General features: G+C 40.4%; 1 protein-coding gene across 1 annotated transcript; it reads right to left on the reverse strand.

Moving 5' to 3' along the window:
* Positions 1–729: 729 nt before the first annotated feature.
* On the reverse strand, positions 730–14,230 carry LOC116048140 (NACHT, LRR and PYD domains-containing protein 12-like). Its single transcript, XM_031297132.2, has 9 exons — positions 13,943–14,230; positions 13,623–13,688; positions 7,655–9,509; positions 5,703–5,876; positions 5,358–5,531; positions 5,010–5,183; positions 4,008–4,181; positions 3,679–3,725; positions 730–1,384 (listed from the first exon to the last, which is right to left on the reverse strand). The coding sequence occupies exons 1-9, from the start codon at positions 14,214–14,216 to the stop codon at positions 855–857; spliced, it is 3,468 nt and encodes a 1,155-aa protein (XP_031152992.1). The 5' UTR covers positions 14,217–14,230; the 3' UTR covers positions 730–854.
* Positions 14,231–26,225: the final 11,995 nt, after the last annotated feature.

Consider the following 26,225-nt stretch of genomic DNA (forward strand, 5'->3'; position numbering starts at 1 on the left):
CAAGCCTTTCTTTACAGAATCAGAAATCATTCATCTCATTTCCACAATCCTCAGATTAAACTCAAACTGTAAATCATGTTTCTTGCTACACCGTGTTTTTAATACAGACATCAGATGAGATTAAAAGCTCAAGGATTGATTCCAACGGGAGAAGTGAACGTGAACACAGATTACGAGCAATTCTTTCACGTAATTATTGGAGCCATTCCTCAACAAGCTTCATATTTCCACAACATTCTAACACTAAAACATGATGTTTGAGACAGACACATAAGGAGAACATTAACTTTTTTTGAGAAAAATGACTTAATTATACAACTAAAACTTTTCATCCATCCACACTACGTTCACTACACTTTCTTTAGGAGACAGGAAGTAGGTACCGTTTCAGACCGTTGGGGCTGTGTGTGATGAGCTATCTTTAGTTAGAGATAATCTTTGCTCAAGTTTTTAAACAAATGTAGTAAAAAGTTTCATAGAAGCGCCCCAAAAACCTGAAAAGAACCATATTTAAAGGTATTTCATACCACAGCTGTGCAGTGAGTCATCCTATTTGGTAAAACTTTATAATAACCATCGCTAATAAATGGCAAATTGATAGTTAAACTTAAGTTAATACTAATTATTAGTAAACATAAATCATAATTTCATTGTTTGTTGACAGTAAAATAACTATTAACTAAAGTTTAACTATCAATTTACCATTAATTAGTGGCTGTTATTATAAAATGTATATATATTAGTGACTCCTTTAATGTACTGTTTTCTTGTAATTTTGAGTTTGATTTACAAACAGATTGTGTGTGTTGGTCAGCAGTGTGAGTGTTTCTGTGCACAGGAGGAGACTCTCCGTCCTACACAGAACACAGAGACACTGAACCAGGCCACCCTAACCAGAATCCAGGATAAAGGGGTTCAGTGAATGTGGTGTTGAAGGTGTAGAGGTGGATCAGTGAGTCAGAGGAGACTGTGTAGAAGGACAGAGAGCCAGCAGGACAGTCCACATACACTGCTACTCTATCAGAGACAGGGGAGGAGATGGAGAGGTCTGTTTCTCTGTTATTGTGCCAGACAGAGTAACCAACATCAGAGCACCTCAGACACCAGGACTGATCATTCCCCCCAAACCTGCAGTCTTCACTGCCTCCTCTCCTCCTGATTCCTCTGTAACTCACTGCTACACGAACCTCTCCGCTCCTCTCGACCTCCCAGTAACAGCGACCAGTCAGACCCTCTCGACACAGCAGCTGCCACCAGTAGTCAAACCTCTCTGGATGGTCAGGATATGGCTGCCTACCGTTCTCTGCTGTCACCTTCCTGTTGTTGTCAGACAGTTTGAGGTCTGTGCTCACTGTGTTTATATCCAGTGTGAGTTCACAGGCCCCTGATTGAAAGAACAAGACACAACACAGCAACAGTTTATCATCTAACACACCTGATGGTTTATTTGTTGCTTTATTTACAGACTGACTGTTAATGAGATCAAAAATTCACAATGAAACATATCTTTGGATTATCTTTCAAACGAGAATAGAATGCAGGTACACAAGCTTTAAATTCAACTTCCTTCTGTTTTTAAATGTTTCTATGTAAAAAAAAAATGTTATTCACACAAAAATAAAATAGAATAAAAGTTAAAACAAAACAGGCTTTAGTGTAATCACTCTCCTGTATTTGGTCACACGCTCTCATCATCATCATATCTTATTTCATCTCTTTCAGCTGAAATCAGCTGTTTGAAAGTGCTTAGCATAAAACAGTTTTTTCATTATTGGTATTTTTATTGTGTAAATTCTCATGTACAACGTGCAACAATTTTTCACAGACGATGAGCGGTAATTACTATGTCATTTCCGGAGTCTTCAGCTGATTTTTTTTAAACATTATTACGGTGCATAATTTACTGGAACAAAACTGAGCAACGTGTTGGTGCTGGTGACAAAACCACTGATTATATATATGTACATTGAAGCGATGCTGTCGTTAAAGACCCACTCATCGCTGTCCGATTCTCTGATATGAATGCCTGCATTGCATGGTGGGATATGGGCTTTGCATGCGCCCAGCTCGGCCCATTTTGTAGTGTTCTGTTTTACAGCATACTGTAATATTTCACCGGTAATAAGACTAAAATAATATTATTTAAATAAGGAAATGAATACCATGATAACATTTAAATAAATGTTGATAGATGTAGCGTTATATTTTTAAAAATATCAATAAACAACAAAGTAATCCAGCTTCCCTGGCCGAAATAGACCCAAATAATAACATTAAAAGAAAAACATATAAACCATGTGTCACGAAGCCACAAGTGGGGAAGTGACAAGAGTTTTTTTTGTATGCTTCTCTTTCTTTTTCTCTCTCTCTCCTCTGCTCATCTTGTTTTTCTCTCACAGTGCAGTGTGTGGGCCGGCCTATCCTGGGATGACGTGTGTCTACTGCCTACTCCTCTACTTTTGCTGCTTTTCGCAGTTTCTTTTGATAAGCTGTTCAAAATCTTCAAACAGCGGTTATTGGGCTAAAAATACCAAAACTGCCACAGATGTCGAGTTAAGGGGCCGTGTTTTTTCTTTTGTCTATATCCGACGTTGAGGGATTAACATGAATGTCTGACGGAAAAACGACGCAAAAGGTACACTTCTTTCGTTGGAACTTGACGCCAGGGGTCCCTGACCATGCGTCAGACATTTGACGACTAGGGAGTGAGACTGTGTTGGAATATGAGCTGCTGCATTCCGGTAGGAAGTTTAGAGTTCCTCGCTGCAGACTTAACCGTTTCAAAAACAAATTAATAATTAAATAATAAATAAAGAAAAGACCGAAATAATTCTCTTTGGCAACAAAAAAGGAAGGCTGCAATTTGTACTTACCTTGATTCTAGAGGACTAAAAATTAATACCCAAGTCAAGAATCTTGGTGTAATCATTGAAAATTTTAGTGCTATAACCAAGTTATCTTTCTGGCATCTCAAAAACATAGCGAGAATTAGAAACTTTGTGTCCAAACAAGATCTAGAAAATATCATTCACGCTTTTATTACTTGTAGGGTAGACTACTAGTGCGCTTCTGACTGGTTTTCCCAAGAAGACCATAAAACAGTTGCAACTCATTAAAATGCTGCTGCTAGAATTCTTGCTGTAAATAAAAAAAAAAATAAGACAATCCAAGAGCTTAGTTCAATTACTGTGTCAATTCCTGCATTTCTATGAGCTCTCTGGTTCTCATGCAATCTCACAATCCACTAAGGAAGATGAATTATGTCATACATTTAACAAGGAAATATTCAGTTATTTATTTATAAATATTCAATATTAAATCATTTCACTATATAGTAACTTTTCTACAGTTTAATCTATTTTACAAGGTTCTGGTAACCAGGGGTTACAAGTGTCTTAGCATTTGAACAATGGACTGCAGAAATAAAGTGTTCTGCTTGTGGTAGAGTCTGCATGAGAAAAGAGTTCACGGATTTTGGAAAATGTGGTCATTGACTCCATTTTATGTTAAAGCAATGAAAAATGATCCAGAGTTTGACTTCTGTTTCATTGTATGAATAGTTTTGACAATGTGACTTCCGTTTTAACTAATGCATGTTAGCAATAGAAAAAAAAATACTAACTCAATACTAATCCTACTGAAAGCTGTTTTTATGAATCAAAGTGAAGGCACACTCACACTTCCTCAGACTAGGTTTCATCCTCTGCTTTCCACCATGTTCCAGCCTGGAGGAAGAAACAAAGTCAGAATGAACCTTCAAAAGCTTCCTCATCTCTCATCTTCAAAATATATCAAACATATCCGGTTCTTAATGTCAAAGATTAGCTCTAAACATCAACATAATCAAGACGTCCTCAAAGTGCTCCAATAAGAATGTAACTTATTAATAGGAGTTGAGTCTCAGTGGGGACGAGATTCTCAGCACATCAGTTATTGTCTTCACTATTATCAGCAGGGCTGCTGGTACACACTGTGAACCAACAATGAGCTCTGCTGTCTGTTCATACTTTAGAGTGTCCAGTCTCCAGTGTGGATCCTCCAGTCTAGCTGAAAGCATCTTCACTCCCGAGTCTCCTGGATGATTGTAGCTCAGGTCCAGCACTCTCAGATGGGAGGGGTTGGAGCTCAGAGCTGAGGCCAGAGAAGTACAGCCTTCCTCTGTGATCAGACAGCCTGACAAACTGGACACACACACACACACACAATGACTTGAATTTATAATAATAATAATGAATTCATTTTCATCATGTCTTTTTTCTTCAGTTTAAATTTCCTAATTTTAGCTACATGGTAAATTGTCTAATCAGTCCACTTCTATGAAATACATTGTTGCTAAACAGTCAAATGTCACCAGAATTTGACACAAAGTAATTTGTCTTAAATCTGCATTCATTTATTATTGACCTCTCACTTAACTGGCAAACTTCTGCAGTGGCCCAAAGCCAGTCCAACCAAAGAGCAAAAATAAAGCGGAAGAGTCTGTGGAAATACTGGATTTAAAAATTGGCATAGAACCCAACAAATTAATTTGACTTAAGTTGGTATAAGTCCTAAAGCTTTCTCTATCACGGCTGGTAGACAGCAGACATCTGTAAGATCACAACATATCTTTATGATGCAGCCAGCTGCACTGGAAATGATGTGTGAGTGAATCACACAGTATCATGCAGAGTTCTGAGGCTAAAAAAATGGGCTAAGTCTCCACAAACCCTTAAGAAAAATATTTGGCTCTTAAGCTGCTAGATGTTGAGCTTTCTTTACCAGCTAGTGTCTAACTGTGTCTGTCTGCTGTTGGCTACTGGGCAGGAAGTGTACAGTGGGTTTATCAGAGCTTGTTGGATGGAAATAGCTGCATGCTGCTGCTGATGAAAGCAGTGAGAGTGAATCAAAACATGGAAGTTGTGGGCTGTAAAAACACAACAATTTGCTGAAAGATGTTGGGTATCATTTTTAAAATACATTATCTTGTATATCAAGCAACATTTAAATGGCTATTTGTTTAACAGAACCTGAGAATCTCCAGTTTACAGTGTTGACTCTCCAGTCCAGCAGAGAGCAGCTTCACTCCTGAATCCTTCAGGTTGTTGTTACTCAGGTCCAGCTCTTTCAGACTAGAGAACTCTAAGCTGAGAACTGAGGACAGATCTTCACAGCTTCTCTCTGATAGGTTACAGCCACTCAGCCTAAAAATATATACGGAACATATGTAAAAACATTTATATCTCTATTTGATATTACTTACACTTATATGTAAATATGCACTACTATTATCAAAGAAAAATGGTTAACTGACTGAAGAAAAATGAAAATACCATGTGACAGATCAGGTTCCCCTTTACAGGTTTATTATTCCTCACCTGAGAGTCTCCAGTGTACAGTGTGGACTTTTCACACCAGTAGAAAGCAGCTTCCCTCCTGAGTCCTTCAGGTTGTTGTTACTCAGGTCCAGCTCTCTCAGACTAGAGGACTTTGAGCTGAGAACTGAGGACAGAGCTTCACAGCTTCTCTCTGACAGGTTACAGCCACTCAGCCTAAAAATATGTACATATAATATATATAATAATATATCTCTATTTGATATTAATTACACTTATGTTCAGGTAGGCATTACGATTATCATAAAATAAAGTGGTTAACTGAAGAAAAATGAAAACACTGTGTGACAGATCTGGTTCACCCCTTACAAGTTTATTATTTCTGACCTGAGAGTCTCCACTTTACAGTGTGGTATATCGAGTCCAGTTGAAAGCAGCTTCCCTCCTGAATCCTTTAGTTTGTTGTTACTCAGGTCCAGCTCTCTCAGACTAGAAGACTCGGAGCTGAGAACTGAGGACAGAGCTTCACAGCTTCTCTCTGACAGATTACAGCCACTCAGCCTAAACATATGAACAGAACATAAGTGCAAACATGTTTATCTGTATTTGATATGACAAACACTTATATTTAGGTAGCTACCAGGAAAAGAAAAATGACAACACCTTGTGAAAGATTTGGGTCACCCTTTTCTCACTCATCTTATTATCACCACCTCATCAACCGGCTGTTCCCTGGACTCTCTCAAAGAAGCAAGAGTGACCCCGCTCCAAAAGAAAGCCATTCTGTTAATAACAACAGACTTGTCTCTCTTCTGTTGTCTACAAAACACTCAAGCGTGCTATTTTCAACCAACTCTCTTCTTAAGTTCAACAGAACAACCTTCTTGATCCCAACCATTTTTTTGTTTCAAGGCAGGCCACTCAACACTAACTGCCCTCATTCCTGTCACTGAGTGGCTTGAAACTGCTAGAGCAGCCTCTCCCACCTCTGTTTTCATCCTTCTGGACCTTTCTGCTGCATTTGAAACAGTTTACCACCCGAACCTCATTTTCACCCTTCAGGATCTGTGTCTCAGTTTCTGCACACTCTATGCTCACATCTTACCTCAAAGACCGCACCTACCGGGTCATTTTGAGATAATCTGTTTCAGAACCTTGTCCACTCACAATGGGATCCTTCAAGGTTCTGTCTTGGTCCCCCTCCTCTACTCTCTGTACACCAACTCCCTCAGTTCTGTTTTTCACTCACATGGCTTTTTTCTACCACAACTATGCAGATGACATCTGACTAATTCTTTCTTTTCTCCAGTCTGAAACAAGTATCAGCAAGTATCTCTGCCTGTCTGACTGACATCTCTCATTGAATGTCCACACACCACAAACTCAGCCTTGACAAGACAAGACTGAGCTGCTTTTCCTGATCGACAACTCTGTGGTAGTCCCCACCAGGACTGCTAGGAACCTGGGTGTGACACTAAATGGCCAACTCTCCCTTACTGCCAACATTACTGCAACAACCCGATCATGTACATACATGCTGCATAACCTCAGAAGAATACAGCCTTTTCTGACCTTCAGATTCTGGTTCAGGCTCTTTTCAATGGCCAATATGCTTGCTGCTCCCTCACTGCGAAGGACACCTATAGCAACTCAACAAAATCCAGACATTTTGCTGTCCTGCCTCCTAAATGGTGGAACAAGCTCCTCCTTGACATCAGGACAGCCGAAAGTCTACACCTCAGGCTAAAAACACATCTCTTCCTGCATCTAAGACGATGATGATAACCATCAAAAGAAATTTGAATTATTTGAAGCTAATGTACTTCTATGTGATTCTTGCTCTTCTTAGTTTTACCTACATGGTTGACTGCACTTGACAGTCACTGTAATTCACTTTGGATAAAAGCATCAGCTAAATAAAACGTAATATAATGGATCACCCTTTTTAGCTTTATTATTCCTGACCCGAGAGTCTCCAGTTTAAAGTGTGGACTCTTCCATGCAGTAGAAAGCAGCTTCACTTCATTGTATTGTTTATATTACTGGAGTCAGAAAATTATTAAAGGGAATTTCAAAAAATATAGTCACATCTCTTGGATCCCAATCATTAACACTAATTAATTTCAGCCTCAAATGAACTACAAAGTGGCAGATCTTTTTCTTCATTTGGCTGCATTAATCTGTGGAGGTACAATAAAACTAAGGAAACAATTCAATGGTTTTTCAACTAATCAATTTGTTGACTAAATCTTGACTATCAGTTGACTAAAACATGAATTAGTTGAGAACAACCCTACACATCTAATACCGTTAATATCTTCAGTAATCAATTTACTTACAGAGCTTTGTTGGATGCTTTGACCACTGGCAGTAGCCTCAGAAGAGACTCATCTGAAGCAGAGTATTTCTTCAGGTCAAACACATCCAGATTGTTTTCTGATGACAGTAAGATGAAGACCAGAGCTGACCACTGAGCAGGAGACAGTTCATCTGTGGAGAGACTCCCTGATCTCAGGGCCTGTTGGATCTCCTCCACTAGAGAACAATCATTCAGTTCATTCAGACAGTGGAAAAGATTGATGCTTTTCTCTGGAGATAGATTCTTACTGATCTTCTTCTTGATGTAGTTGACTGTTTTCAGATTGGTTTGTGAGCTACTTCCTATCTGAGCAAACACGTCTTTGAGGAGATCCTGATTGGTCTGCAGAGTAAGACCCAGGAGGAAGCGAAGGAACAAGTCCAGGTGGCCGTTTGAACTCTGTAAGGTCTTGTCAATAGCAAACCTGTGGACCTCTGTCATAGATGTTCTGCTGAGAACTTTCCACACTTTTTTGAAGAAACTTTGCCCAAACATTACATTCTTGTTTCTGTTAATGACTGTGCTCTCTACATGAAGAGCAGCAAGAAACTCTTGAACACTCAGATGTACAAAGCTAAACATCTTTTTTTTGCCATTCTTTCTCTGATGTTCCTCTTTGAAGATCTCTGTGAACACTCCTGAGCACACCGACGCTCCACTGACGTCAATGCCACTCTTTTCTAGATCATTCTCGTAGAAGATCAGGTTGCCCATTTCCAACTGACGGTAAGCCAGTTTTGCTAATGACTCAATGCATTGAATGCACTCTTTTTGGTCATATTTCTCTTTTGTCTGATGAATCTGAAACACCAGGAATTCTGCGTACATCTCAGTCAGGGTCTTTGGCAGCTCCCCTCCCTCTCTGGTTTTCATTACTCCCTCCAGAACTGTAGCAGTGATCCAGCAGAAGACTGGGATGTGGCACATTATGTGGAGGCTTCGTGATGTCTTGATATGGGAGATTATTCTGTCAGCCTGCTCCTCATTTCTGAATCTCTTCCTGAAGTACTCCTTCTTCTGTGGGTCATAGAACCCTCTGACCTCTGTTCTGATGTCTACAAAATCAGAATGGATCTGATTGGCTGCTGCAGGTCGTGTGGTTATCCAGAGGCGAGCAGAGGGAAGTAGTTTCTTCTTGATGAGGTTTGTCAGCAGCTTGTCCACTGAGGTCTGTGCTCTCACATCAATTTTAACTGCCTTGTTTTTATTGGTGGAGCAGTCCAGATCAAGGCGGCTCTCATCCAGTCCATCCAAAACAAACAGAAGTTTGAATTCACTTCTGTCAAAGTTGGTGTTTCCTGATGACTGCAGAGCTGTAAAGATGTGATTGAGAGCTTCTTCCTTGATGTCTTTGGTTTCCCAGATACATTCATGAATAAGCTCTGCCAAACATACCTTCTCTCCCTTCCATGAATTCAGCTCGCGGAAGGTGAAGGGGAAAATGAGATGCACATCTTGATTGGTTTCTCCTTTACACCAGTCCAACACAAATTTGTGCACAAGAAATGTTTTTCCAATTCCTGCGATTCCCTGGGTCAGCACTGTTCTTATGGGTCTGTCTTCCCCAGAGGGGTGTTTGAACATGTCACAAGGTTTAATTGTTGTTTCTGTATCTGCTGTCTTCACTGTCTCAATCTTCCTGACCTCATGCTGTTTGTTGATGTGTATGTCACCCCCAGCTGTGACAGACAGATGTATGTACATCTCATCCAGAGGTTGTTTCACCTCTGTCAACCCTTCTTGTAGTTGCATGTAACGGTCTTTCAGGTTTGGCTGAATCTTTTCTTGGTATTTTGAGATGTGCAGTGCTGGCTTTGGTACCGGAACCATCCCGTCTGTGTTTTTTTACACAAATAAAAAAAAAATATAAAGTATGAGGCTACAGATGTAGAAGCATTACAGCCCAGTTTAGATGTTTACCTTTTTGTATTGATTGTAAAGGTTGTGGTGAATTTAGTGACATTGTTGAAGGAAATATCTGAGGACATAGGTTAGATTTTATCATATTATGTCTGTTGCATTAATGTTACTATACTATATAATGTTACTAACTATATAGAGACAGAGCGCATTTAATTCCAGATCCCATCGGAGGGGAAATACTGTAATTTTCTGTTCTCCATTGACTTTGTGTTGCCTGAAGGTTCTTTCTTGTCAATGCCGTCTGCTAGTAAAAAACATAAAAATGCTGTTTGGTGGGATGACCTACAAAGCTTTTGTGCGCTGCCGAACCGAAAAAACTGATTCTTGTTAATTTACTAATCAAATATACATTGTAACGATTCATCCAAACAACACACAAAAAAACTATTCTGCATCTACAAATATGAGTTCAGTCAATTTAGTTGGATTTGCACTTTAATAATTCATAGTTATTCTATAATAATGCTTGTTTTAATTTACGTTGAAAGGCCAGAGTATGGCGACGGTTTCATTGCTGCCTTCGCTCACTTCTTGTAAACTCCCAATATGGATGATTGTTATCATGAATCAATATTGTGTATTTTGGTTAAAAAAGAGCAATCATTGATAACTTTTGGTATATGGTTTTGGTATATATTAATTATTGTTCTTAAATTATGAAACAAACAAATCTGAAAAAAAAATTAAATTTCAAATTTCAAAAAATTATTTCATTCAAACAACAGCCATCTGGTATAAAAGTGCGTTTACTCTTCGTGTTCATGTTGTAGTAACCTGAATATTTATTAGCCATGTTTACTGGGGTATTTTCTGCGTTTATTTTGAAATGATTGTAAAGTTCCTGACAGCGTTTGGACGCAGCACTTGGGACCCTCCGGACCCTGCGCTTCGCTCCCGGCGAAGGAGGAGAGTGGGCAGCAGCTCCGGTCTGGCTGGGTTTGAGTTGCTGCAGCCGCTGATGAAGGTCCAACGGACCAGCGACTGGCCAATCAACTTGCCCGACATGCTGTTTTACTGGACCCGGGCCATCGGGCCCTTGCTCATGTCAAACCCTGATAAGGCATCAGCCGCAAGTATTTAAATATCCAAATAATAGTTTTAGGCTAACTGTATTTCCCTAAGTTAAGATTAAGTTTTTCGACAGGATGCAGCTTGTGTTATAGTGGAATGTGAATAAATTGGAAAGGTATTCAGTATTATTTTCGCAAGTGCCTTAGCTTACTAACAGCTAACTTATACTTTCTGGTAGAGACAGAGTGCATCAATTTGTAAATATAAATCCCAGTTCAGACCAAAGATTCACGACGAGACAAAACTGTTTTAGAACCATGCAGAAAAGGTTTCAGCAGTCTGAACTGGCCCGTCTCAACTCAACTCAAACCAGCTGATGGTGTCACTGCGACTCAGCTGGTCGAGTCTCCAGAGGCTGGTTTTAGAACGTAAGAGACGTCTCCTGTTTCAACAGCCAATAGACAAGTCAGCTGGTCGAGTCTCCAGAGGCTGGTTTTAGAACGTAAGAGACGTCTCCTGTTTCAACAGCCAATAGAGAAGTCAGCTGGTCAAGTCTCCAGAGGCTGGTTTTAGAACGTAAGAGACGTCTACTGTTTCAACAGCCAATAGAGAAGTCAGTTGGTCAAGTCAGCTACAAACTGTAGAAATAAAATGATCAATAATCCATTTTATTTCTATGTTACAAACTGTCAGCTGGTGGAAATGTCAGAGTTTACGACGGAGGATCAATGAGCGCCCATAAGCACAGTATGTGGTGGAGCGAGCTAGAGCGAGAGAGACACATACACACACACACACACACACACACACACACACACACACACACACACACCAAGACACAGACACACACACACACAGTAGGAAAGTGCGGCTGTGTCCCGTAACACCCCTGCAATGCCCTGAACTTTTATTTCTTTTATTTTAGTCATAGTTCCACTATCTTTATTGTTACTATAACTGCCACTCTTCATTATTACAACTTCTATAATTATTATTATTATTATTATTATTATTATTATTATTATTATTATTATTATTATTATGTGTCCAAACCGGCAGCAACAGATGCCGCCCACAAAGAGTGTGGGTCTTTCTGAGGTTTCTGGTTTCTGCCTAACACTCCTCGCCAATGTTACAGCGAAATGCTTGCTTGTGGGAAATTGTTGGGTCTCCGAAATTATCTGTAAAGTGTCTTGAGATAACTCTTGTAATAATTTGATACTATAAATAAAATGTAATTTAATTTATCCTGTCAATGCCACTTTATATGATACAGATGAAAAGTCTGTTGGAGAAAGCCTATTTGGTTTTACCTCAAGTGTTTGTCCCCAACACATGTATAAATTAAGTTGGGTTAAACTTGAGGAAACTATGAAGCTGCTCATCGCTGTACAATACAGGTTATGGCTGATCCTTGGTTAGCTTAACACTGAGCCACCTACTCCAAGTAGCTTTATTGTTCCCAATTTGTACCGATTTTATTTGCATCTAATAGAAAGGCCCTTTGCGTTAAAGTGCTTTGTACAGCACATCTGATGTACAGTGGCTTCAGAAAATAATCAACTATTTAAATATTTAACAGACTTTTTTAACAACATTTTTACACACACTTAACAAAGCAAACATTTTTATAATCTTTGCTAATGTACCTTTAGTTTCTTCATCACCACTGGCAACCACTGAAACAGAGAGAAATAATGTGATTATTACTGTTTTTACTTGATTGATCCAATGAGCATTACAATTCACAAACCTCTCTCAGCCTCACTGTCAAATCTAAATAGTTGGCTGTTTCTCATCCTTCAGCTTCAATATGTGACGAGCGTGAATTATTGTCATTTCCTCATGCATGTTATTCAGCTGATCACCAGGGAATGTTTTAGTCCAACCTGTTCTCATTCCGAACTCGTAAAATAAGGACGTTTGGACAGTGGCTGTCAGCGTCTGATGCGACGAAAAAGACATCTTTCAGCGTGTTTGTGTAACGCACTGGGGAGAGCAGCAGTTAGAGAGGATTTAGCGAGTAGTATGTAAGGGCGAATTTCTGCATAACAGAGGTTGGTTGGGGTGGTGGATGGGTCAAACACAGGACTTTCACCCAGGAGAGCGGGTTTCATGTCCCACTTGTCATGCTTGCTATAGTCGCTTTTTTCTTTCCTCCCGTGTGTCACAGAACCGTACGCCCACCCGACCCTTTCCTAAACCCAACCATCCCGTTCTTCCCGCGTGTAATGGAACCGTACGCCCACCCACGACCCTTTCCTAAACCCAACCGTCCCGTAGTTCCAGCGTGTCATGGAACCGTAAGCCCACCCACGACCTTTTCCTTAACATAACTGCGTCAAAAGGGACGACAATCGTCCCGACCAAGTGCGTTTAATTAAAGAGCTAAAGGGACGGCGCTAAAGGGACGGCAATAGTCCCGACCAAGAGCGTTTACTTAAAGCGCTAAAGGAGACTTTTAACGTCAATAAGAATGACAAAGGCACCTGACTAAGCGTCCATATTTTACGAGATGAGTGTGAGAACGTGTTGTTTAGTCACACTGTGGTTTATGATTGTTCATTTCATAATGGAATCTATAGTTGAACTCCTGTATAGAGCTAATTATGTGATCGTAAGACAGTGGTTCCCAAAGTGGGGGTTTCCAGGGGGTCAGTAGCAAAAAGGGAGATAATTTATTTTCACTATCAACCCAATCACAGTGTTTCTTTCCACTGCCTTCCAGGTAGAAATTACTAAATTTACATAAACTTTAACAGCGCTGAGCAAATGGGGACGAGGAACTACTGGATATCTCCTCATCTCCTTCATGTAAAATGCATGTTTGATGCTTTCATATGTCAACAGTTTCACATTAGCTTGGAAAGCTAAAGTTCTTCAAGTAAATTGTAGTACACCATAATTAACTTACATAATTAATGGAGTCACTAACTTACTTGGAGTATATCTTTTCAAACTTTAAAAGTACACTTTGGGGGCTTCCATACTTACCAGAGAATACAGCAGCTTACCTTTGCTCTGAGAGGAGGGAGTTCCTCTGTTCTCAGTCTTTCCAAAATCACTGACGTCCACTGACTCTGTGTGGAAATGCGTAGTAGCATTTATCATTATCAAATTATCATTGACGAATTACATAGTCATAAAAAGCAACAGCATTCACCCGAAAAGGAGGTACTGTTACAATTAAATTAAATTAAATTAAATTAAAAGACACGCAAATACTCCACACAGTCAGTCATCCCATTACATACAGTATGTCACTGTGATGCAAAAGCACACTTCATTCACCAGTCTTTCTGACTGAAAATACATATTAAAAAGATTGACTGACCTTCTGGTCCTGAGCTGGTGTCTGGCAGACTCTGCACTAGATCATTCCTGTTGATCTTCTCTAAAACCTTCTTGGTCACCTTCAGAGCTCCATGAAGATTAAAGGTTTTAACCATCACATCCACTGTGTCCAGCCTATCTGCGTTCTCCAGCTTGGACACTTTGATGCTTTGGTAGCCTTCCAGGATGTCTTGCTGCTGCAGATACCATTTGAATTTCTTAAATTCATCTTCTTTTAAATCCTCCAGAGTTTTTAAAAGGTCCTCTGCCGTCATCGTAGTTTTCTGCTAAAATCAGATAGTTCTGTCAAACTGAAGTAAAACTGTACACAAATGTACCAGAGCAGTAACAGGAGTTCTGATCGGTCAACACAGAAGCTGTGTTGGTGTGTTGCAGATTGCGACCAACTGAATACATCGCACACCTCCCTTTTCCAAGTGAGTAGAAAAACCTACGGTGGTCTTCCCTCATGGCAGACTTTGTAAAGAAGACCTGCTCCCTATGTAGATATGAAGGGCTCATTCTAAGGGACCGTTCCGTATTTATGGGATGGACCACTGGAGCAAAATAAGGTGTGTCATGTCCTTTTATTTTTTGTTGAGGGGAGGGTCACCCAACGTTTTTTAGATGGGTGGAGGGTGGGGTGGGGGGTGCGGTGGGGGGAGTGTGTGTATTCATGAAAACAGCAAAAAATTTCAAAGTAGCTTGTTTGGTACATACTTTTCCATGTAGCTCTCCTTCTTGGCCCCCCATCGCTAGCAGATAGGTCTGACCCAACAAAAATCGCAACATGACAGCAACAACACGAGTTTGGAGTCCATGTGTGAGTGACAGCCTGATCAGCGAGCTTTCTACGTTACGCCCGCAATCTCTTGTGGAGTATTTATAATAAAATACTTTCTAAATACTTTCTTTTAATAAAGCCCTTTCTGATTCTGATTCTGATTCTGATTATAACTTCGAAAAACCACAGGTTCCAGTTATTTTTATAATGGATATGTGTGTTTAGTTATTTAAACAAACGATCAGGGAAATAAACACCTCTTGTCCGCGAGTCTCCTGATAGAGCTCTAGCCAGCTCACTGCGGGGTCTGTGAAGGTGGACAGGCCAACCCAACCCGTCTCACGCAGTTCGTTTAAATGTCACGTTATTCTTAATCTATTGATACGTGTTCACGGAGATGTTTTTCTCGTTTTTTTATGTGTAAATGTCACGTTATTTTGTTGGGGAAAGCACGCCGGGAGTCGGCCGAAAAGGACGCTCCATAAGCCGGGAGGCGCCCGCAAGGCGGCCTGCTGGGGACGTGCTGGACGAGGCGACCAGGAGGCGGCCGAAAAGGACGCTCCATAAGCTGGGAATCGCCCGCGAGGCAGCCCGCTGGGGACGCGTCAGACGAGGCGGCTGGGAGGCGGCCGAAAAGGACGCTCCATAAGCCGGGAATCGCCCGCGAGGCGGCCCGCTGGGGACGCGCCACAATAACGGGATGGCGGAGGTTGGGTTTAGGAAAAACCTTACGGGGAAAGGGCGCCTTAAACGCCGGGAGACGGCCGCGGGGGATGCGCCACAATAATGGGGTGGCGGAGGTTGGGTTTAGGAAAAACCTTACGGGGAAAGGGCGCCGGGAGACGGCCACGGGGGACAGTAACACGCTGGACAAAACACCACAAGCGGGGACGCCATCCCCGGGAAACAAAGCGCCACTATCCCCAGGAAACAAAGCGCCACACGGGGATTTTCGGCTCTTTATATTACTCCCTACCATTTTCGTGCTGTGGCCACGAAATATGCTTCCCATTGAAATACATTACTTCACATTTTCGTGCTGGCCACCACGTAAAAACCGACAAAAACGTCTCCGTGAACACGTATCAATAGATTAAAATAACATCACATTTACACGAACTGCCGTGAGACCTGGCTGGCCAACCGGCATGCCAGCGTCCCCGGCAGGCACCGGCCGTCTGTCACGTCAGACTGTGGAGCTTCTGAACTCCGACATCAATTTTCATAAAACGGCCCATATTTGAGTTTACATAGTTGATTTCTCGCCTAAAAAAGACTCAGAAGTGAATTTAGTCATAAAATAGCAGATGAATAGCAGCTTCGGACACCAACCCACTTTGAATTTCTGATTCCCATGCCCACAGCTCCATGCCTGGGTCCCGGTGATTTGAAACTGCGCAAACGACAGCCTTTTCAAGACATTTGAGAAGGAAGGAGTGGTAGCACGCAAGCTCACAAATTTACGCTTGTCTGTGAAATGGAGTTTTGGATAATGTTCACCTTCAGCAGCTTTACCTATATGCTAAAATATACAATGACTGAGGAAGCCTAGTGACAAGTCCATAGCAACCAGTTCATGTGTCATGTGCACCCAATGTGCTTTGTTGAATGGTCTCAATGTTTTATTGTTTTATTTCATGTGAATACTAGTTTACTAGAGGAGTAACTTAGTATTTGAAGTAATGCAGTAATGCAGGAAGTTTGCATTTAGTCTCCATGCTTATTGTGTTTCCACAACAATGTTAGTGAGTAAATCTACTGTAATGGCCACCATAATAGTGGAGTGTGATGTGTAAGATGAGAAAGCAGAGGTTAAGTCATGTATGACATGATTGTAAAAAAACAATGGCTATCTGTACATCTTTGCAAAGCTTAAACCAGTACAAAAGGCATCAATAACTTGTTGGGGAGGGTCATGCCTTTTTTCCCAATCATTTTGGAGGGTCATAGAACAATGAATTGCTGGCGAAGGGAGAGTCAAGTCTATTTTGACGAAAGATCCCAAAACTCCTCTGGTAGCCCCTTAAATAAAAAACGAACAGTCCCTAACGAAAACAAAATGATTCTTAGGCCTTATCCACATGAAAACACGGTGTAAGGTTGGTTACGCCACTGGACACAGGAATTGTCGCAAATGACTCAAATTATATCTTCCCTCTTGCGTATTGTTGAGGACATGTAGGTAGCAGCAGGGTTATTAAATGCATAATTTAACTGCACAAGAGCTGCTAGCAACAGCAACCGCAAACCATCGGTAGTCAAAGTTGATGTTCTTCTGGAAAAGGGTCATGTGATAGGGGGGTGACGAATCAGGGAAGGACACTGCAGGACCGATAAGACCCAATCAGGACGCCAACATGGGTCTCAACATAATTTTTTCTAAAGAGCTCCGTTTCTGCCGGTCCAGATTTAGGTTTCACAGTTTTCCTAATCCACGATTGTATTTTGAATTTAAACGTTTTAGGGACAGAATGCAAAAATAAGATAGAAATGGCAGAAAGGTACTCTACAACAACAGTTTGAGTTTCTCGGAGTTTACAGATGAGGAAATATGCTGTGAAATAAATTATATTTCACTTTTTATATTTAAAATCCACAGGAGGTTTGAGAAAACCACAAAGACTTGTCTTGGTCCACCAGGGCCTCTGAATGGTACATATGAAAAGCAACAACAACATTGTTAGAACGTGTACAGAACATGATGCAATGTTAAAGGGGTGATAGAATGCAAAACCAATTTTACCTTGTCATAGTTGAATAAAGACAGTTTGGTGGGTAAATAGGACATATATAGAACCTTCAAATCCCATCGACACCTCTTTCCTCTGCAGATCTCACAATTTGAAACTGCCTCTGAAAACCGGCAAATCTCAACAAAGCTCATAGTTGACGTATGTAGTAGTATGTAAAGCTCAAATATGGGCCGTTTTACGAAAATGTATGGCTAATTGCAAATATGTTAAACTGTGTCAAGAGAAATCCCAACTAGTTAATTACACACACACACACACACACACACACATATACACATACACACACAGGGTGTTGGACTGATCTGAGTGCTCTGACATGGAGAACGTCATGGACAGTTAGAGATGGTTGAGCAGCTGTAACCATGGTTCCAACATGTGTGAGGCAGAGAAAGCCCAGATGAGCTGTAGTTGTGCTATCAGTCCACTAGATGGAGCACTTTACTCACACCATCTCCACATAGCTGGAGAGCAGACTGACTCAGTCAAACTAGAACAGGAGGCACAAACAGTCAGATAACTCCAGTCATTACACAAGATAACACAACATCCAACATTAATTATAGCTGCTCCACAGGAAAAGGAAAAAGCGGTGGATGGAGTAGAGGAGAAAAATGTCAAGGATTCTGTCTGAATAGGTGCCAAACAGAGACATTCCTGCTCATCACCTTGGTAATGCCCAAGGAACAGGGCTCCTGTTTAAGTGAGAGTTGGTAAGTTGTGCGTAGGGGATTTGAACTCCAGAACTCATCTCAGAACCTTTGTCGCCGTAGACAGGTGCTAATCTCAGGGAGCTATTATTTGGGTGATGACACAACTGGCTTCAATATTTGATATGCAAGGGGCAGGACTGCATGCAAATGCAGTATTTTAAAGTACTGTCAAAAAGTAATTTCTCACTTTATTAGGACAACATAGAGATGCCTGTAATTTATTTTCTCAAAGATCAATTAGTGACCAACTGATGTTTAAAGATTTTATTTTGCATCTATTTTGCATTGACTGTAATGGTGTAGATGAGGACACAATTTAAACATTTTATAAAAATGTACTTTTTGAGATAAAATTCTGAAATGTTGCACACTAAAACTATCACAAATATGTGAATTTTATCCATGAACATCAAATGTTTAGATTGCAAGAAATTGCAGAATTTGTTTACACTACTGTAATATATATACTTTTAATTTGTTGGTAACCAACATTTATGAGTTAGCAGCGCATGCTTACATGTCTGTCAGCGGAATCAGCAGCTGGCACGTGTTACCAGTAACAAGAAGTGAAGTGCACAAAGCAAAGGTCCTTTTCCTGCCGCGTGCAATCTCGAGTTCTTTTACAATCGTCTTGTAAAAATGTTTTTCTGCCACAACAACAATCCTTGGCACGGCTGCACGGGCCATATAATGTCGCGGCTTGCTGGTCTTGTGTGCAGGTGAGTCAGATTTAATCGTCACCAGGAAATAAGAGTTAGATTTTAATCTCCGCTGACTTCACTGCTGAGATATGAGGAAGTATCAGAACGTCTCCATCGGCCTGAATATTTTATTCTCTGAAACTTGGATCAGTTGTTTGTTCTCTGACTCTACAAAACTACACAGAACTGTTTGTGAAGGCAGTGAGTTGTTTTTAATTGGCAGGTGTGTGTCACAAACTTCATCCCATCAAAAGTTTAAATAGATCAGATGCTCCTATCATTATGCCCTCAGGCCTCTCCAGCTAATTACTCTGTCTTTTCAATGTCTTTTCATTAGACAAGCTTAGTTCTCAAATCAAATTTAAACCTAATCAGGTAAGATTTCAACAGATAGACATAAGAAGATAGAAAGCTGTGGGGGCAAACTTACGGGAGAGTGCTCCACTCATTCCAATCAGATGTGTTAGGCTTAAAGTTGTAGTTTCATGATGATGCTATCAGTAAAATGTTTTATTACAAATACATCATAAATCCGAACGGTAAATTTGTTGAGGACAGTCTGGAGATGAAATTCCCTAAGTTTGGTGTCAACAGAGCCAACAAAATGTGGGAGGAGATAGGTTTAAGACGTTTTGCAGTTTTTTGCAAAAGAGTGATGGACTTCAAAACTGCTACTGGGTGAAAGCAGATTATAGTTTCTCCTCTATTGGGGCTACAGTTTGACGTAAGTTGCGATGTTGTAGCACGGTGGATTTGTTATGAATTTTTAAAGTTTAGGTTTTAAGATGGCTGCTGTAGCCACTATCAGGACTATAAGAATAGAAATCACACTGATTAAGTTTGGCAAAGGACTGGACATGTGTGCAAAGTTTGGTGACTTTTTGTGCATGGGAACATGCATTTCTTAGGAAGAATAATAATAATAATATAACAACAGGGTCCCGCAGCTTCGCTACTCAGCCCCTAAAAACACACTTTAACCTTTTTGTCTAGAGGGAGAGATGTGAAAGTTAGAGAAACAGAAAGAAAAGAGATGTTGCCCTGGTTTACCTCTCTCTCTCTCCCTCCCTCTCCTCTCTCTCTCTCTCTCTCTCTCTCTCTCTCTCTCTCTCTCTCTCTCTCTCAATTTTTCAATTGAAATTCAAAAGGGCTTTATTAGTTTATTATTATTATTATATTGTATTAGTTTTGATAACAATGTTACCAAAGCATTAACATCTATTTGTTTTAGCAAATATAAAAACAATAGTTTTTAAGCAAAATGAAGAAAAAATATAAAGACATAGGAGAATGTAACATTAGATATTATAAATATGCTCTAATCTCTCTCTGATGTCCCAACTGATCTGTTAACCTGGTGTGGATCAACATCCTCCTGTGGAGCCCCTGCAGGGTTGAGGGGGGAACCCCTACATTTGGCTCATGTTCAGACGTTAACAGTTACTGATAAATGTGTCAAGGCAAAAACAAATCTTATTTTAAGGAAAATTATTGTACGTGTGTCTTCATTGCTTCTTGTTTGGCATTTTTTTGCATGTGTATTTTATCAGAAGTTTAAGTTGGAGAAGGCTAATAACTCATTAAAAACTAAAGTTTCAATCAATAATAGATGTCCAGTATATTGTAGTGTATCTGTGCTGTGCATAACGTTGTGAATTAGTTATTATTTTATGTATAGAGGTATAGGGCTAACTCCAAAACCTCCAGTTCCTCTTTTTTCCTGTCTGTGCACGTCCCTGATCTCAACTGTATTCTGTCAATAAAAGACAAAAAATAATCTTAAAGTCTTTCTTTTCTCTGAGATGATTTGTATGCATTTGTGTCTCACTGCTGAGGCTCCAGAAAGTCATCTGCAGTTTGAGTCCCAACATGGCCGCTGTATGACAGCTGTGGTGATTAAATGGAGGCCTATCTGTTTCATCAAGAGGCGTTTGAGAACTGAGACTGTGTAGGCGGCATATGGCCTGCACGTGGCCTGCATATTCACAACGAGTACAAATAGCAATCCAGATTAATTTCTTAGGCAGATATTGACTTGGGACTATATTGGGTGGAAGCACAGCCGAAGCACTGCTACATGGGCACAGAGATCACACAGCACCGGCATGAATATTAGCTGGCTATTTTTCCTACAGTAGACCATGAATGGCGATGAACATGGCGGATTTTGTGAGAGACAAAAAGGATGACTTCTCAGACAGTCAAGATCCAGAAGCATACCTCTACGAACCAGAGTTTTCAGAAGAGGAGCTGCATGCTTTGGAAATAGAACAGGAGGAGGAGGTTGCGATCACTCAACAGCCCGAGGACGTGAGGATGAGAGCCAACACGAACTGGAGGTGTGACTGTGGGGGAATATGCCAACATATGCCGACTGAAATATAGTGTCCGTGCTGTGGCCAGTGGGACAAGGTACTGCTATTGATGACCAGGCTCAACGTGTCAGATCAAGATGAGCGTGCCCACAGTACGTTGTGTCACAGCTACCGAGGATTTCTCAGTGTTGATCCATCCTGCAGTCCTCGACCTTTTTTTCCGGTGCGATAAAGTCAACTGGGAAAAACGCCAAATGGACCCATTAAACAGCTGTCCACAGAGTAAGTGATTACTGTAAACATGACGCATGGTTATTTTACGGGATAGAGCGACCCATATTAGACCTGTACTCACAGAGTTGCTGCGTTATATCTCTGCACCGAGTAGCAGTGAGCTGTAGGCTACTTCCACCCAATATAGTCCCAAATCAATATCTGCCTAGGAAATCGTCTAGTCTTAATCTGCATTGCTATTTGTACTCGTAAATACACAGGCCACAAGAAGTAATTAGGTTGTTTTTTTGTTGTTGTTGGGTCACTTTTAATCACGACATGCTAACCGTCAACAAAGGATTCCATTGACTACGCTAAGCTAAGCTAGCAGCGGCGCTGCCGGACTAAGACAATGCATGCACTGAGTCAAAAATGCATTTGCCCACCTATATAAATATAGAGGAGACAGTGAATAACCCTATTTCAACAAACTGTGGCGTATTCCTTTAATTTTAGAACCAATTAAATCATGGTTTAACTTTAAACCATGTAAAATGTTCAATTAATCATGAGTTTTATTTTAGGCCACAACATCCAGCACTATCATGTTGCCCCAAACTTTAAAACTAGCTTAAATGGAAAAAAGATTACATGTAAACCTCTCTTTGAACATAAGTTGTAGGGACAGACTCATTTTGAAACCAGAGTGCAAAAACATAAATAAGTGATAGATATTTAGGAAAGTGAGCCATCATCTTACCAACTGGTAAAGTTTCTCTATCCACAGCCCGGCTAAACAATTTTCCCATTCTGCTTAACATCCCAGCTGCTCTCACTGTAGAAGTGATGAACAAACATCACATGGAAAATGTTACAAGGAGCTGAAATAAAAAACTGACTTTGTATCATAAATCCTCTTTCTAGTAGAAACCCAAAAGAGATGCAGGTTAGTCCAAACTGACGGGGCAGAGTGTTGAATAATCTGGGTTTTATCACCTGACGTCTTTAAAGGCAGTCTGGGTGCCAGTTGAGAATAAAAGAGGGAGCGGCTCCTGAGGTTGGACTTTGACTTCTGCTCCTTTTATGAGAGCTCTGAAGTTAATATTCACTTTTTTTTAATTTAACCTTTATTTAACCAGGTAGGCCGTTGAGAACAGGTTCTCATTTGAAACGGCGACCTGGCCAAGAAAAGCATTATCGTACAAGACAACATACAGTTTCACATTCAACATAGTACAAGAAAACAGAATACAATAGGCTGCGAAAGTGGTATTGTGATAACACAATATACATGAATAGACAATCTATAACACTGCTGAGATGTAGTAAAGAGTCAGAATACAGATAGTGCAAATTCAATTGTGGTCTAGTTAGTGATGAGGATCAGTTATAACACAGAATATATAATTAGATAGTCTATATGAATGCTGAGAAGTAGTGAAGTCAATATACAGTTAGTGCAAGTTGTAATCTAAATTTAGTTAGTGATGAGGATCAGTTATAACACAGAATATATAATTAGATAGTCTATATAAATGCTGAATGTAGTGAAGAGTTAATATACAGTTAGTGCAAATGTTTATCTAGGTAGATCAATAATAACTCAGCAAACATGAAAAGACAGTTTATATGAATGATAAATGCTGAGATGAAGTAAAGAGTTAATGTACAGTTTGTGCAAAAGTGTGGACTAGATAGTGATGTTAAAAAATCGTAGCACAATATACAGGAATAGAGGACTATCAGGACTATCTAAATGCTAAAATGTAGTAAAGACTCGATATACAGTTATTGCAGGTAGTGGTCTAAATAGTGAAGTAGGTGTAAATATGAGTAGTATAAGTGCAAAAAATGGTATAACAGCAAGGTATTGCAGCAATGGTGGGGAGAAATACAGTTTTGCATGCCAGGGTAGATGCAAGGTGCAAAAGCACGTAAACAGATATGTGCAAATGTGCAATGGGACATGACAGAGACAGTGGGATAGGGTGTGTAAAAACAATGCATGAATGATGGGGAACATTTAGCACTAACCTGCTTCTTTTTCCTCTCTTTATTAATAACTGGGCTCGCAGGAAGACTGGAAGTAAGTATGGACGTTTACATGCTTTAATGTTGAAAAAACTTTATTTTCCTTACCCTGTCTGTCTGAATATATCTTTATTCACTCTGTCAGAGACACTCTTATTTAGTGCCTGTCTCTCTAAGCCCTTATTCCACAAAAGGCTAGTCTGCTCTGATTGGCTTAAGAGAAAAATATGGTGCACCTTTGCAAAGGTAGTTGTCAAGTTGTGGGTGGAGAAACTCAGATGTGGGGCGGTTTATTCTAATGAACCTGCATGTGACATTGGAAGGGACATAATCAGCCGACTGACTGGAAAAACTACTTCAGTTTGTGGGTAGGTCGGTACTCCAGATACCTAAATGTAAACAAACACTGACAAAGTGAGATTTTCATGATATGTCCCCTTTACCTGCTAATGTGGAAGTCAGAAATCAGAACCAGTCGTAATGAATCATTAAAAAACTCAAATTAAAATCTCATTTATAGTTCACATTTAGATCAGATTATTGTTTCATCAACATTAATCTGAATCATGTTGGTTGATGAGTTAAATATTCATAAAGACATACACACTGTAAAGATCTTTGAGGCAAATTTGTGATTTTCCATCATATAAATAAAAGTGGCTTTTCACATTAGGAACATTTTTGTTTTATTTAAGCTTCACATATCTCTGTAACAAACACTGTCTGTCACATGTTGATGTGGAGTCAAACAAGACAGAAATACTTCCACATTTAGTGAAATGTCCTGGCTCCAGTAACTGCCAGAGACAAACTGCAGGTTTGAACTCTTCAGAAACCTCTGGATGTGTTTTCATTCAGTCTGTAGTTCAGAGGCCTGTACTACGAAGCAAGATTTGGCATTAACGAGGTAACTTCAGGTTCAACCCAGGGTTTTCTGTACCACGACGGTGGATCACTTGTTACCGGGTTCAATCGCCATGGTAACTCATGCTGAACACCTAACCTGGTTGGGAGCAGGTTATGTTGGAGATTAGAGATCAACTGGTGTTAAAGCACCGCCTACTGACCAATCAATACTGGATTGATAACGGCGTCACTGCAACCGGTGAAAATTAGGACGGTAAGATCAGGCGGAGCTCGGTGCACGGACAGGGAGAGAGAGAGGGAGAGATGGGGAGAGAGGGATGCGCTCATAAAAGTTAAAACATTTAGAGACCGACAACCCCGTTAACATTCCCTGATGGGTATTTTTATGAAATATATGGATTTTAATTAAGGGGAATTACATATAGGCTATCGGCATCTTGAGCCGTGTGTTGCCAATACCCAAAGAGGTTTGAATTATGTTTTTATATATTTTATTTGCTCTCATGATCTTCCACTGCCAGGGTTGCAACTGAAATAATAGGCACGGAAAGCAGAAGTGTAATTATGGTCAGATCTTGTGCCTGACTGATGGGGAAGTGATATTGATAAGTGTTGTGATTTACACATTTACAGCGTCAGCTATTTTTTCTTGCCAGCTTTCCTCCTGTTTTAGGAAGCAGCGACTGTATTGCATTTTGCCTGTAAAACCGTGTCTGTGTTCTTCATATTTATGTAGAATTATAACTTGCTCTTCTTATGTAAAATATGCGGCTCTGGTAGATGTTTGTGATTGGTCATGCTGTGCAAACACTGCCTCTTTTATGCCGCTTGGGAAACCCTGAGTTGATTGAACTAGTTGATAACCACCGTCGTGACACAGGTTATGCGGGACCGCGGTTGTTAGGTTAGGTGAAGCCGGGTAACTGAAAGAAATCCAGGGCATGGTGATCTTGATTCGTAGTACAGGCCTCAGGATTAAAAGACTGCTCTGCTGTCCACCAATCCAAACCTAGAAATGTCAGTATGACGTCAGAGCAGAGGGCCGGTCTGAGCTGTAGTTCTGCCAGTCAGAAGCAGCTGGCAGCGTTCCAAAAGCTCTGTCAGTCAGCACTCTGATGGCAGAGTTTCACAGCAGCTGGAGACTCTCCGTGCTTTCAGAAAAACATTTTTCCCAGTGAAAACGTCATCATTCACGTCACTTCATGTGGGAATCAGAGGTGGAAAACTGGGGCTAGATTTTGCTGACAGAGTTTCCCAGTTGGTTGTTGACAACTGACGTTTGATGTAGGCGACTTTGGTTCACTGAAAATATTTCAATGACAATAAACTGTTTATTGTGGACAAATGCCTCTGCCAAGGAACATACACAGACATAACATATTTCAAATTATTCATAATAGGCTGTGTCTTTTCCCGTTGGTTGTCCTGCAGATAACACAAACAAACGCCTGTTGATGTGCTGTTTCTATGCTCGCATAAGAAAACAGCAGCAAATCTTTTGTTATTGTGGCCTCCATGTTGTCACACACCTGCTCTAGGCTACGCCCAACAGTTGGTGGCAGTCATGCAACAAGTTGTTATGCCAAACGCCAATATAACAGAAGAAGAAGAACATCTCAACCATGTAAACGCTGGCAGTCGGAAAAACAACGTAATCACAGGGGCGGTCCCTGATATTCCCAGGTGGCATGAACGCACTTACTGATAGAACTCCAAAGTGTCCAAACTGCAGGAACACTGAAGCCGCAAAAGAAGAAGAAACAGAACAATAGGTTTATTATTAAATGATGGAGGAACAACAGTCTATAAACTCATGACAGCAAACTAAAACTTACAGTGGCCCAGCTGGGTCGACACAAATGTGGACGCTCACTTCTGTTGTCGCTCATTTCCGTTATATTTGTGTTGTG

Source organism: Sander lucioperca, chromosome 4, assembly GCF_008315115.2.
Source record: "Sander lucioperca isolate FBNREF2018 chromosome 4, SLUC_FBN_1.2, whole genome shotgun sequence".
NCBI lineage: Eukaryota > Metazoa > Chordata > Actinopteri > Perciformes > Percidae > Sander > Sander lucioperca.